The sequence below is a fragment of the Rhododendron vialii genome, chromosome 2a (genome assembly GCF_030253575.1).
Source record: "Rhododendron vialii isolate Sample 1 chromosome 2a, ASM3025357v1".
NCBI classification, from domain to species: Eukaryota; Viridiplantae; Streptophyta; class Magnoliopsida; order Ericales; family Ericaceae; genus Rhododendron; species Rhododendron vialii.
The window spans coordinates 15,015,168-15,027,646 of record NC_080558.1 but is presented as its reverse complement, the minus strand read 5'-3'; the positions used below and the strand labels follow the sequence as shown (position 1 = coordinate 15,027,646).

General features: G+C 35.7%; 1 protein-coding gene across 3 annotated transcripts; it reads right to left on the bottom strand.

The window, feature by feature from the left end:
- Positions 1-2,758: 2,758 nt before the first annotated feature.
- Positions 2,759-6,414, bottom strand: LOC131314231 (uncharacterized). 3 transcript variants are annotated; one of them, XM_058342747.1, is made up of 3 exons: positions 5,841-6,414; positions 4,666-4,734; positions 2,759-4,061 (listed from the first exon to the last, which is right to left on the bottom strand). In XM_058342747.1, exons 1-3 carry the CDS (start codon positions 5,925-5,927, stop codon positions 3,105-3,107), a joined length of 1,113 nt encoding a protein of 370 aa, XP_058198730.1. In that variant the 5' UTR covers positions 5,928-6,414; the 3' UTR covers positions 2,759-3,104. The 3 variants fall into 3 exon arrangements, with proteins under 3 accessions (XP_058198730.1, XP_058198746.1, XP_058198737.1); XM_058342763.1 differs by lacking the exon at positions 5,841-6,414 and adding an exon at positions 4,821-5,833; XM_058342754.1 differs by lacking the exon at positions 5,841-6,414 and adding an exon at positions 5,347-5,833.
- Between the last annotated feature and the right edge of the window lie 6,065 nt (positions 6,415-12,479).

The following is a 12,479-nucleotide window of genomic DNA, read 5'->3' as shown; positions in this document are numbered from 1 at the left end:
TCCTCCGTTCTGCGTTTTGCTCGACGGTAGTTTTACGGTGTAAACACCTACAGTCTTGAATTTTGGACCCAAGTCTGGAATTTTGGACCGGAGAGAAGCTGCTCCATTTTCCAAACATAACCGTGTAAATGTTAGATCGAGAATTGGTTCGAGGGACTTGAGATAACGTAGTAAAGGCCGTCATGGGGGTGTTCGGCAGCTTCATTTTTGCATGTTTTGTTTCACCTTTTTTTTTTATTTTGGCTGTTTGGTTGAGAACAGGAGAATGAGTTTTTCGAGAATGGATTTTCAGATTTTAAAAGAAAGGAGAATGGAAGTGAGGAATTAAAGAGCTCCTGAGGAACTTTTCCCATTCTCGTTTTCTCATTTTCGGTTTCCATCCATACCAAAAGACATCCCTACCCTCTCAATTTTGAGATAATTCCGCAAAACCTTCATTTGGATCTCCATAATATCTTGTATTCGCATGGAGAGAGAGAGAGAGAGACGGATGGGTATGAGTTGTTTTGCTTCCTAAAACCTAGGGGTGGCAAATTGAACCCAGACCCATTAACAAATCCAGACCCATCAACTAGAAAATAGACCCAACCCAACCCATTTATTAGTTGGGTAAGAATGGGTTCAAACCCAGCTAACCCATTATTAGTTGGGTTATAATTGGGCATTAATTGGGTCAACTTAAATGACTCAATGGGCAATGAAAGTAACCCACCAAATTCCATCTCTTAATTGGTCTCTTTTGCAATTGAAAAGTGGAGGAGTACGCCCCCCTCTCTCTCCCCTGCCCCCTTCCCCTCCACCCCCCTCTCTCTCTCTGTCCTCCCCCCGCTCTCTCTCTCTCTCTCTCTGTCCCCCCACCCCTCTCTCTCTCTCTCTCCCCACCCCCCCTATCTCTCTCTCTCTCTCTCTCTCTCTCTCTTTCTCTCTCTCTTTTATTTAATTGTTTTGTGCTAAATCACACGCGTATAAAAATATTTTAAATGGTCCGAATTAAAAATCAATTGTGACCGGTAACAATTATTTTGACCAGTCAAAATTGAAAACACATCTCATCCATTAATTGCGCGAATGGACCCGTGAAATTGTGCTCCGCCGTGAATAAATTTCTCTCATGGTAGTCCTGCAAAGGGTTTGGATTAAAAAATTGACTTATTTTTTTGTTCTTATTCAAATTTTTTTTGCATTTTTTTTGTTCTGTGTCACATTTTTGTGACTTATTAATTTGTTTTGATGAGAGGAATCGAAAAAGTAAAAAAATTTGATCGAAACTTATAATTTTTTGAATAAAGACAAAAAAAAAAATCAATAAGACAAAAAAAATTACTTATTCTCGTCTTTTTAAAAAAATTTATGAGTTTCGATCATAATTTTTTTTTACTTTTCTAATTTTTCGATCATAATTTTTAGTATATATGTAATTGGGTTAATGGGCGGGTCGGGTTTGCTTCAAAATAAATGGGTCGGGTTGGGTATGGGTAATTAGACTCATAGTTAATGGGTCTAAATGGGTCAATGACCCATTAAAGACCCAACCCACTAACAACTTACCCAATTTGACCCAAACCCGCCCGTTTGCCACCCCTACTAAAACCCCTTTCGTGCTCTCTCTCACGATTTTCTGGGAAAAATTTACTGTGTATTGGTTAGGCAGCAAGTAATTGAAAATTGAGTTTGAAATCCAGTGTGAGTATTCAATAATTTCAGTGTTTTTGCTCTGGTATTCACTAATTTCAGGGTTTGAAATCCAATGTTTTTCTCTGTAAATTTATGTTGAGAGAGAGAGAGAGAGAGAGAGTGAGTGAAGGTGAGACATAAATGGTGGAAGAAAAAAGGAAAGCAGAAGAGAGAAGAGGAGGATGAGAGCAAGATGCAATGAAAATAATCCCTCTGTCCATAGGGCAATATAATAAAAAATCAACTCATAATACTCCTATATTTTCATCACACATCTCCCAAACACTATTCCTGTTGCAAAAAGTATTCTGTACATATCATCCAAACACTTTATCAAATTCAAAATACATTCCGACCATAATTTAAAAAGCCAAAAAGCCAAAAAATTGAAAATGAAAAAGTCAAAAAGTTAAAAAGTAGGCTTCCAAACACCCCACCTATCATGATACGAAGTGCTATGTTTGGACATTGAATTTGGAACAGGGAGCAGAGAGAACAAAAAGAAAAATCAACTGAAATGATTTTTTCGTATTTGTTTTAGGTAGGGTTAGTAAAACAAAGGAATACACTTGAACCATACGTCTTAGTGTTTGAGTTAAATCGACTACTTATGAATTTAAAAAATATTGTCATTGTGCACTTATAAATCTTTATTAAACATCTCTCAAGGTAATGAGACCTGAACATGGAGTATAGAAAAAAGAGAGAGAAACGGGAGAGTCCCATGAAAGAAAAGAGAACAGAAAAGGGGGCATTTCTGGCAAAAACACAAAGCTAAAAATTGAATTGGGAAAATTTGCATGAGTTTGATTGGAAAACTAGAAGAAAAGAAGGGTTATAAGAGATTCAAAGGAGCACATATGAAGAACTTTTATGCATTAATTTTCTCAAAAAAGAAAAGAAAAGATGCATTGATTGTTGACCTAATTAAATGACATGACTATCAAAAGGGGACAAATAAATAGTAAATAAGAACAGAAGAATACATTATTTATTTATTTAATAATATGGAGTTAGATAATAATGTCATCTGCTTCGTTTATGTGATTTCAAACATGGACGCTTCCATTAAAAATTTGAACCAATCCAGTCCTACGTATTTCATTTAGGTCATCAAATCTCAACATAAAACATGAATTAACCAAAAAAAAAAAAATGGAACTTTAAGTGAGGGAAGAAAAAGGGTTATGGCCAGTGGCCACACCAATCCAGAGGCCATGGCAGATAGGGCGCCACAAGTGATCCATGCTTGTCATGGTCTTTTTACAACTTGCACTTTTTCACAACTGCAAACTTGTGTTCTAGGAGTAAATAAGCGAAAGTGAAAGGTTAGAGTTGGTTGATCGCATGCGTGAAATTACAATCTCATTACTGACCGCATGTATCAAAAACTGTCATCACTAGTACCTAACCTAACTGTGAAATAATACCTACAAGTTTCCTCTTTGCTTTTCTCCCTTCCTTCTTTTCCTTTTCCTTTTCCTTTTCTTTCTTTTTGGAGGCTGAGGCTCTGAAACATTTTCCTGAGGCTTTGAAAGATGCTCTGAAACACTTTCTTGAGGATCTGAACCATTTTCTTGAGGCTCTGAAACATTTTCTTTCCAAAATTTCTCCAGAACAGACATATGAATTGCGAAATCCATCTCCTCTAAAACAAAGGTACTGAGTCCTATAACCCTACCACGGGAATCAAAGACGGGTGCACCAAATGATGTCCTTCTCGCCAAGTTATGGGTACCATGAAAGTTGTTGATTTGAATGAGCTGCAAATCCTTGGCAAGGTGTTTGAGTTCATCATCACGTTGGTCATCAACCACAAATCCAACTAACCTCGAACTAGGAGTCTGATCCCGAGGATAGTCACTAGGAGCTGTACCATCATAGAGGCATGGAAAGGCGACCTGTCCAATGACCAATGAATAACATAAGTCTCCTGGGTGAGCTATTGAAAATACTTCCATCCCTACGTCGATGAACTCTTGAAAACCAAACTTTCCGAAATCAGATACAGCCCCTTCATCCTTTACAGGCCTGACGATTGCCAAATCTAAATCCTCTTTTCTTGCTACCAACACACATTCTGAAAACGACTCATCATTCACCCGACGAAACTGAATCTTGCTGAAATTAGGAGGTATCAACTGAGCACACGTAAGAATAAAACCCCTACTATTCATTATGACCCCTCCACCACGTATAAATTTCTCCTCATCCTCTTCTTCTAAGGTATACTTGCCATCCCATATCCCATTTTTTGTCCCATCTTCGAGCATTGTGTCAATAACAACCACCAGATGTTTTAATTTCTCGTAAAAGTGTTTCCTAAGTTGTGGAGAGAGACGGACATCAAAGTCGGGAAATTCTTCTTCAAAAGTAACTTCCATGACCTGCTCAAAGCACAATTGATTACTAACTAAAACTTCTCTTTCTAAGAGCGAAGACCATATACCCAAGAACAGACAAACATAACTAACCTATAAAGACAAATTACATAGAGCACTGGTTTTTGAACTCATCATCAAACAGTATGGATAGAAATGATAGTCAGGTTAAGTCGGGGGGTTTTAGGAACATACTGGAACCGAACTTTTCAGTTTTCCATTTTCACATGGGCAGACCGACACTACCCATCCTTTTGGTTTCATTTTCAACCGGCTCGGTATAATAGTTTGGATTGTTCAAGAAGAAATAAAACATAATTCACCTCATTTGTCTCTGTGTGTGGATGGTTGGGATAGGGGAATTCCGTAGTATAGCCTCCAAATAAATCGCCAACATTTGCGAGCAAAGCGTACACACAAAACTCAAATGAAAGAAGGTTATATATTGTGCAACTTTAATGACGTTGTGCGAAAAATTACATTGTGAAGGACCAGTGAAAGATGTAACAACAGCAGCAGTAAATGCACAGCCACCCTTCATGCAAGCAATAACCTTAACCAATGATACTGGAGCCATGAATTCAAAACAGCAGAAAGGTGTAGAACTAACCAAAGACAACCAGGATCTTCTCCTTTTGTAAGAGCAGCTTCTATCACCAAAACGGTTTCGTGCCCAACCCTGAAAAAGATTGACGCAACCTGTCAATCTCACTAGAGTGAATACTATCCACACATTGTCCTGTACACTGTAAAGAAGGGCATTACCTTAATGCAACCAACAAAATTGTGAACAACAGAAGCACCAACTTCAGCTGCTGCTTGGCAAAAGCTGAAGCATGCCCCAATGGCAGTGATTTAGCATCAGGTCATGACATGCAAATTCATTGTAATGACATGTTTCAAATAAAGATGGTTGGTATTGAAACCGGCTCCAGATAAAAAGGATAAATCAACAGAAGAGAAATACGATGAAAAGCTGCAGCTCTAAGAAAACAATTGGAACCAAAAGACACAGTGGTAGTCCAAGCAAATTCCCTTAGTTAATGAAAACTCAAACACCACATTGCAGTTACATATTTCTTAAGTATTACAGCGCATGGAATGAACACAAAACTATGTATATGGCTTAAATATCTACATATGGAATCTTTAAACATGAAACATATACAAAAATATAAGAACAAAATCAGTGCACGAGCATCTCGTCAGATCAATCTTATCCTCAAGTATCAAATTTTCAGGACAAGAAGCCATCGTGGTGTTATGTGAGCAAATCATTCACGATGTGCACCGTAATCAGTCCAATGCACATCAGAATATGGCTGAGATTCTAGTACAGTACCCCACTAGAGTACATGCTGATTTTTAAGACATATTTTCAATGACTTCAAATGGCTTGCCGGTCACAGCAGAACAGTGAAAGGTAAAAAAACATGTTCTTCCTTAGCAGAAAACATCTGATGTAGGGGAAATGGTTGATAGACACAACTATTAAGGAGAGATTGCAGGGACACTTTCTTTACAAACCATTGCAACCTACACACTCCAATAGGTAAAAATTCAAGTTTCAACACCCTTTAATTGGTACAGAATTCCTCTTCTCAATTATATGATCTGCACACCATGGCAGACACACGAGCATAATTTTGACCTCACAGATAGTTGTTTTGATCACTAAATAACTGAAGTTTGACAGAGTCTGAATTACAAATAAAATTCATTTCAAGTTATCCTAACCAACAGATAAGGTATTTTTTGGAGGACAAATTACCAATGCATGTGTACCTGTAAACAAAAGTCAAGTTGCTCGTATGCCACCTTCAGCTTCCGACAAACTTGATGCCTCTGTTCACTAAGTAGAAAACAAGACATCAGAATCCAAAGTAATCGACAGAGCAAGACAAAGGTTACTAGCAGTCATCAGATACTCGCCATGTTGAAGGAATTTTATACAACAAGCAATCTGGAGGGATCTCAATTCAATTCTAATTTAAGCAGGTCATTCACATTGTCTGATTTGCAGTTTAAATGAATTCTTCTTAAAAATTGGTACAATTAGAAGCTAAGCAACCTAATCCGCCACTCAAGGGTGTTGAACTAGCTCTCAAACAGTGGATTAGGGGATTTACAGGACTTCACTAGAAAGTCACAAATTTAAGATTCCGTTCCACAAAATTACATTTCAGGCTTCACAAATTCTCCAATACCCCAGTAGTGAAAAAGAACAAAAAGAGATCACCCTCTCAAGTCTAAATAGCATACCCATGTCGACAACAGAAAGGAGACACAACTCATCCACCATCAACATGTGGTTCGATACACACCATCACAAAGAAAGTTCATAGGACACCAATTAAACCCATTGTCAAGGAAATTACCAACACTAATTCTAAAGACCACATATTTCGGTGGAACTTTGATAAGTGGACCGATGTAAATATTAGGGACGCATATGATGGTACTCAAAATGTAAGACTTAAATGTGATCACTCTACGACTAGTTTGGGGTTCTCCCATGCTTGATGAACCACAAAAGCTGAGTTATTACTAAATATCAACGAAAATATTCATGTGTGCACATTCCAGAACTGCTTCCGTGCTGAAGCCATTTTTCTAAAGACTTGCACTAGAAGTCTTGTTCCGCTAAGATTCTTATTTTTTTAGTACTTATTTACCATTTTATGAAACATGTCATTCTCTCACAATACATCACTTTTAATTCAAGAAATAAATACTTATTTCCCTTAGTGGAACGGGGCTAATTTGTTCCCAGTTCACCTATAGGTAGCTTAGATTCGAAGTAAGGATGGGTTGGGGATTCCGAATGGGAAATGTTTTACAAGACTTAAAAATAATGTCTGGCTGTAGAAAATCAATCGGTTTATGGAAGCATTGAAGGTGTATTCCTTCATTAGATTAACTAAATATACGCAAGAAAAACAACAAAAAATCAATAGAAATGAAGGAATTGACCTACAAAAGCAGGGCGTATTAGGGAAAAACAACGAAAAACAAAAAAAGAAGCACATGCCGCCCTTTGTAGCCTTAAAAAACGCAAATGGTCTATCCCTTCAACAGATAACAAACAAATGCAACACATTAAAGACATCGAAAACGTGTGGTATAGCAGAAAAAGACAAGGGAATTTTAACATTAATAACACATGTCCCGGTGAAAACGATTAAAGAAATGTATCCTATATTTTTGGAGAAATGGTACGATTCTAACACAAGAATCAGAGTATTCAGGGGGGCTCAAGAAACGAAATGAGTAGAGCAAATGGGTTTCGAGTCCGTCGACTTACAGTGGAATACGTGGTAATGGCGAAGAAGATACATACCCTAACCCATTGAGAGAGAGAGAGAGAGAGAGAGAGAGAGAGAAGATGCAAACCCTAACCCATTGAGAAGAGAGAGAGAGAGAGAAGCAAAGCTGCAGAGGGGTGACTATTTGGTAGTCCGGGAGCATGGTAATTTTCCATTCTCCGTAAACGTTGTACTTTCGGGGCGCCGCTTCCTCTTCAATTTGGGAGAGGCATCTGTTGAAATTTTTTTGCAGTCGGGAGGGTACCACGTAGTTTTTTTCGGCACATCCGAATTGTTTATTACGTTTTTGGTCGTTTTGAATTTGGAAAAAGAAAGATGAGAGAGAGAAAGTGTTGAGGTGAGAGGAGAGAGAATGTTTCAATTCAAACCGTACATTTTTTATTTGAATTTGGAAAAAAAAAAGATGAGAGAGAAAGTGTTGGAGGTGAGAGGAGAGAGAATATTTCAATTCAAACCGTACATTTTTTATGGCTCGGATGTGATGAACAGGTACTACGTGAGATATATCCACTCAATTTCTTAAGTAAGGTTGGTTATGGAAAAAATAAATAAATTTGATTTATTTTTGGTTTGTCTTCATTTAAATTTTTTTCGCATTTATTAATTATTTGTTAAATTTTTATAAATTATTAATTCGTCTAAACAAGAAAAATCGACAAGAGTAAAAAATTATGACTGAACCTTACTCCATCTGTCCCGATTTTTTGTCTAGCTTTTGACTTTAACCTGTCCCAAATTGTTCCTTCAACTAGAAGTTGACTAGGAAAAACTTTCTTACTGCCCTTTCACTTTTTTAAAAATCATGTATTGAAAAATATGCACTCTCATTAAATATCCAAAAAGTGAGAGTATTTTTGAAAACCCAAAACATTTTTTAATGTAATCATTGTGTTTTCTTAATAAGTTGAAATTCCAAGATTAGACAACACAAATTGGAACGGAGGGAGTATAATTTTCGAATAAAGACAAAAATACATTAAAAATTTGGTCTTTTGACTTATTTTTTTGTCTTTATTAAAAAATGAGTCTCGGTCATAATATTTTACTTTTTTGATTTCTCTCGTCGAGACGAATCAATAATACACAAAAGTTTGATTTAAAACTAACAAATGCAAAATGATTTGAATAGAGACAAAAAAAGAAGAAGCCAAGTTTACTTTTTCTTCCTAAACCACCCTGAATTTAAGTGCTTTTAAAAGCTTCTTTATTTCACAACATGGATTTTTTTATTAGCACTTTTATATACAATATGGAATTTTTTTTATAGACCTCAATTAATTCTCTACCACTCAAAGTTTTCAAAAATCATAAAAAGTTTACAAAATGCAAAGTATTGATAGCTTTTTGAGACGCAAATGTTGAGTTAAAACTTAAAAGTCATTGTGTTGGGTTTTGTTAAATTTTGAGTTCTGGGTTAAGGCTGCGTTAGTTTTGAATAAAATCTTTTACGGCCAGACAAAAGGATTCTAAAATGCATATTGGGTTCTGTCAATCCGAGGTGAGAATTCTTGCATTTTGAAAAACAGGTTGGCAAAATGTATGCCTTGTAAGAGCTTCATATACGTTATGGCCCGTTTGTATACATTATGAATTGGGAGTATTAGTTAATAGGGGATAAGATAATAGGGGTATCTATCTATCTATATAATAAAACAGAGTTGTGTTTGAATCCAAAAAATAACCAACGCTGTAGATTTATCCTCACGCCTACATAAAAGTGCTTCCAAAAGATAACCAACGCTCTAGAGTATTAGTTAAGATATTTGACGGGAGAGGTGCTTGCAAAATTGAAAGGGGATTTTCGTACCACATATATATAAAAGTTCAGTGAGAAGTTATAGGGTCAAGATTAATACCGGGACGGGGTTAATGGGAATTAGAACGAGACTAATACCAGGACGGGATAGTAAGAGAAAAAAGGTGTTCTAGGGCCAAGATTGATGAGGTGAGACTAACACTGGGACGGGTTAGTAAAAAAAAAAAATTGATCATTTTGCATAATATCACATCCTTATGATTTGTACATCATGCAATCCCATTACATTTGATTGGGAAGACCAAAGGAGACTCAATGGAAATATTTTAAAGGTCCATAGGAGACTCGATGGAAATATTTTAAAGCTACAGTGTTGTCCGTCACTCCATCTCAATGTCTCCAACTTGACTTTCTTTGTTAGTCTAGAATGGTTAGATGAACGTTACATATTTGATTTTTGTTTAGATAGGGGAATTATGTTATAGTTTTTGAAGTGTGAATAGTAGTATTCAAGCCGTTGGTTTTAACAAACATTTCCATTTAGATTTGATGTTGGTGTTAAGTGTTGATTTGTTGATTGCAATGTTGGATGTATCCGTATGATATCCAAGTACCTATGTTCGACACTCCGTTTAGGGGTATGAGATCAGTGTTCAACATATATCGTTGGACATTCACATAGCACACATACTTGGTAATGCAAAGTCCGACACTCCGTTCAGGGGTATGAGATTAGTGTTCAACATATATCGTTGGACATTCACATAGCACACATACTTGGTAATGCAAATTTATCAGGAAATATGCATTTCCAAGTTTGGGTATTACCACAAGTTTTAATTGTGTTTAATATTTTGTATAGATTTCTCTATGGTCATTTGGTTGATATACTATGCCTAATGTATTTTCTATCTTCTCTGTGTAATGCTGTATGGACATACTTTGGAAGATATTTTTTATTATTTTCTATATGCAAGTTACTGGAATGACAGGTCTGATTCTTTTTTTTTTTTGGATGCTATCTTTAATTTTCATGAGGAATTACTGTATTGGTTTTGAATTTCATTCTTACGTAGCTGGATTTTTGAGTTGGGTTATAAACTAAATGGATCATCTCGTATCATTTTTTGGAACAGTATTTTATTTAGGGATGCAAATGAGAATGAGGACAACTGGCATCTATGGAAGCAAGACGGGGTGTTGTTCCAGTGGCCTGTGGAGTTGCCACGCTTGAGGATATGGTTTTTACCTTTTTATTGCCATGCTAGATGATAAGGTTTAGAATTGGCTTTAGCATGATCCATGACCGTCTTTATTTGCTGCTTCAAATTGAACAAGTCATTGAATATGCTTGAATTATTGTTTTCTGCATAGTTAGTTTCGTTGGGCAGGGGTTCATATATTGCACGCGAGTCCATTATTTATTTGTTTGTACTGATTGTTCGAGTCGTGTCTTCAGGCACGGGCATTCACTAGTATCTATATTATAAAACAGAGCGGTCTTTTGTCTACTCATACAAATATGAGCACCCTTACAGCCGTCAGATCATACTTCCTATTAATTTTGTAGCCGTCGAATCGAATGAATATAAAATGTCCATTCATACAAACAGAGCACCCTCTATAACCGTTCGATCATACTTCCTATTAACTTTGTAGCCGTCAGATCGAATGAATATTTTTTAATATAAAATTAGTGACTAATTATGGTAATCTATAACTAATGATATTCCGAAAAGGCATGATTGTATAATCCTAATGCTAATTGTATAATCAGCCAATTTTCAGGAAAGACATGATTGTTTAATCAGCCAAAATTGTATAATCCTAATCCTAATGCTATATTCCGGAAATTAAATCAATCATGTCTTTCTTTTATTGATTAATCCTAATCCTAATCTCAACTCTTTCTTTTATTGACTAATAATATTCCGGAAATTAGTGACTAATCCTAATGCTATAATCAGCCAAAATTTGAAATAAAAATATATATTATAAAACAGAGCGGTCTTCCACCAAAATTGTGCAAAAATACACTTGCAGGGGAGTGACGTTAACAAAAAATAGAGTGGCAAAATCATTTCCCTTTAAATTTTATGACTACCTAAATACGAGTAAGTTTTAATTTAAATTTTATTGACCAAAGAAATGCCATAATTGATTTCATGATTTGGGCATCTAGATTATAGAAAGAGTACGTAATAAGGAAATTTTGATATGATCATCTATAATACAATTCATGACCATGTCGGAACCACATAAATTCACTCCATAAATCTTAACCATTAATTTTTTCCTACATAAACGAATTTTTGGTAATGATGGTTTTACATTCCACATTTTAATCCCCATGACTTGCTGGATTTCCAAACTGAAAAGGAAAGCATTCCGTGATTTTTGGTGATTACGATTCGGTGATTTCCCTCAGCATTCCGTGATTAGGATTCCGTGATTTTTGGTAAAAGATTTTTTGGTAATTAGGAAGAGCTTATTGCTGTGATTACCTTATTACCGAAAAGGAATCCTTTGTTTCCGTGATTACCTTATCACCTTGAAAAAAAATTGGAAGAGCTTATAAAGAAAACTCTTTACTGACAAATCTCCAAAAATTAAAAGATCTCCTTTATGCATTAAGTTGTTTACACTTTCTATGGTTTTTCCTTTGTTTATAGAGTTACTAATAATTTTCTTTTTATTTTCTTTTTGAAGATTCATAGGAGTGATGGCATGTAACACGAAATTTTCAAGTGAATTTTTCTGCATATGCTCCGATTTGTAGGAGTGACGGTGTTGTAAGTATTACCAATATTTCAATTCTTATACAATTTTTATATCTTTTTTGAAGTTTAATTTGTAAGTTTTAATTTTTTTCCCATTTTATCGACGTACATCTTCCTCTCCATGTTACTTATCCTCCTCCTATCCCTTTTGTTTCAAACTTTTCTCCCTATCCTTTCAATTAATGAATGGTTCGTGGCTATAGATTGATGCTGTGAAAGGGTCAGAGGTAAACCTTAGAAACTGAAACTATAGTCCACTAAGTTTAGGGTATGGATTATTTCAATTCCTAACATTTTATTTTTTCCTTAATGCAGGTCATTTAACTTATGGGTTTACTGATAAATTATGATACAGGATATTCCATTAGAATGTAACTTATGGATTTACCATGTTTCAAGATCATCATCTTCCCTTTCTCCATGTTTCCTGTAACTTTTTTTTTCCCTTACTGTAGAGGAGGTTTCATTAAGTGAGAATGTAAGCAAGCTCTGGTTTCATTGGGCCAAGGGAAAAAAAAGTAAGCTTTGGTAGCTAAATTGCTTTAATTTTCTGTTCGATATG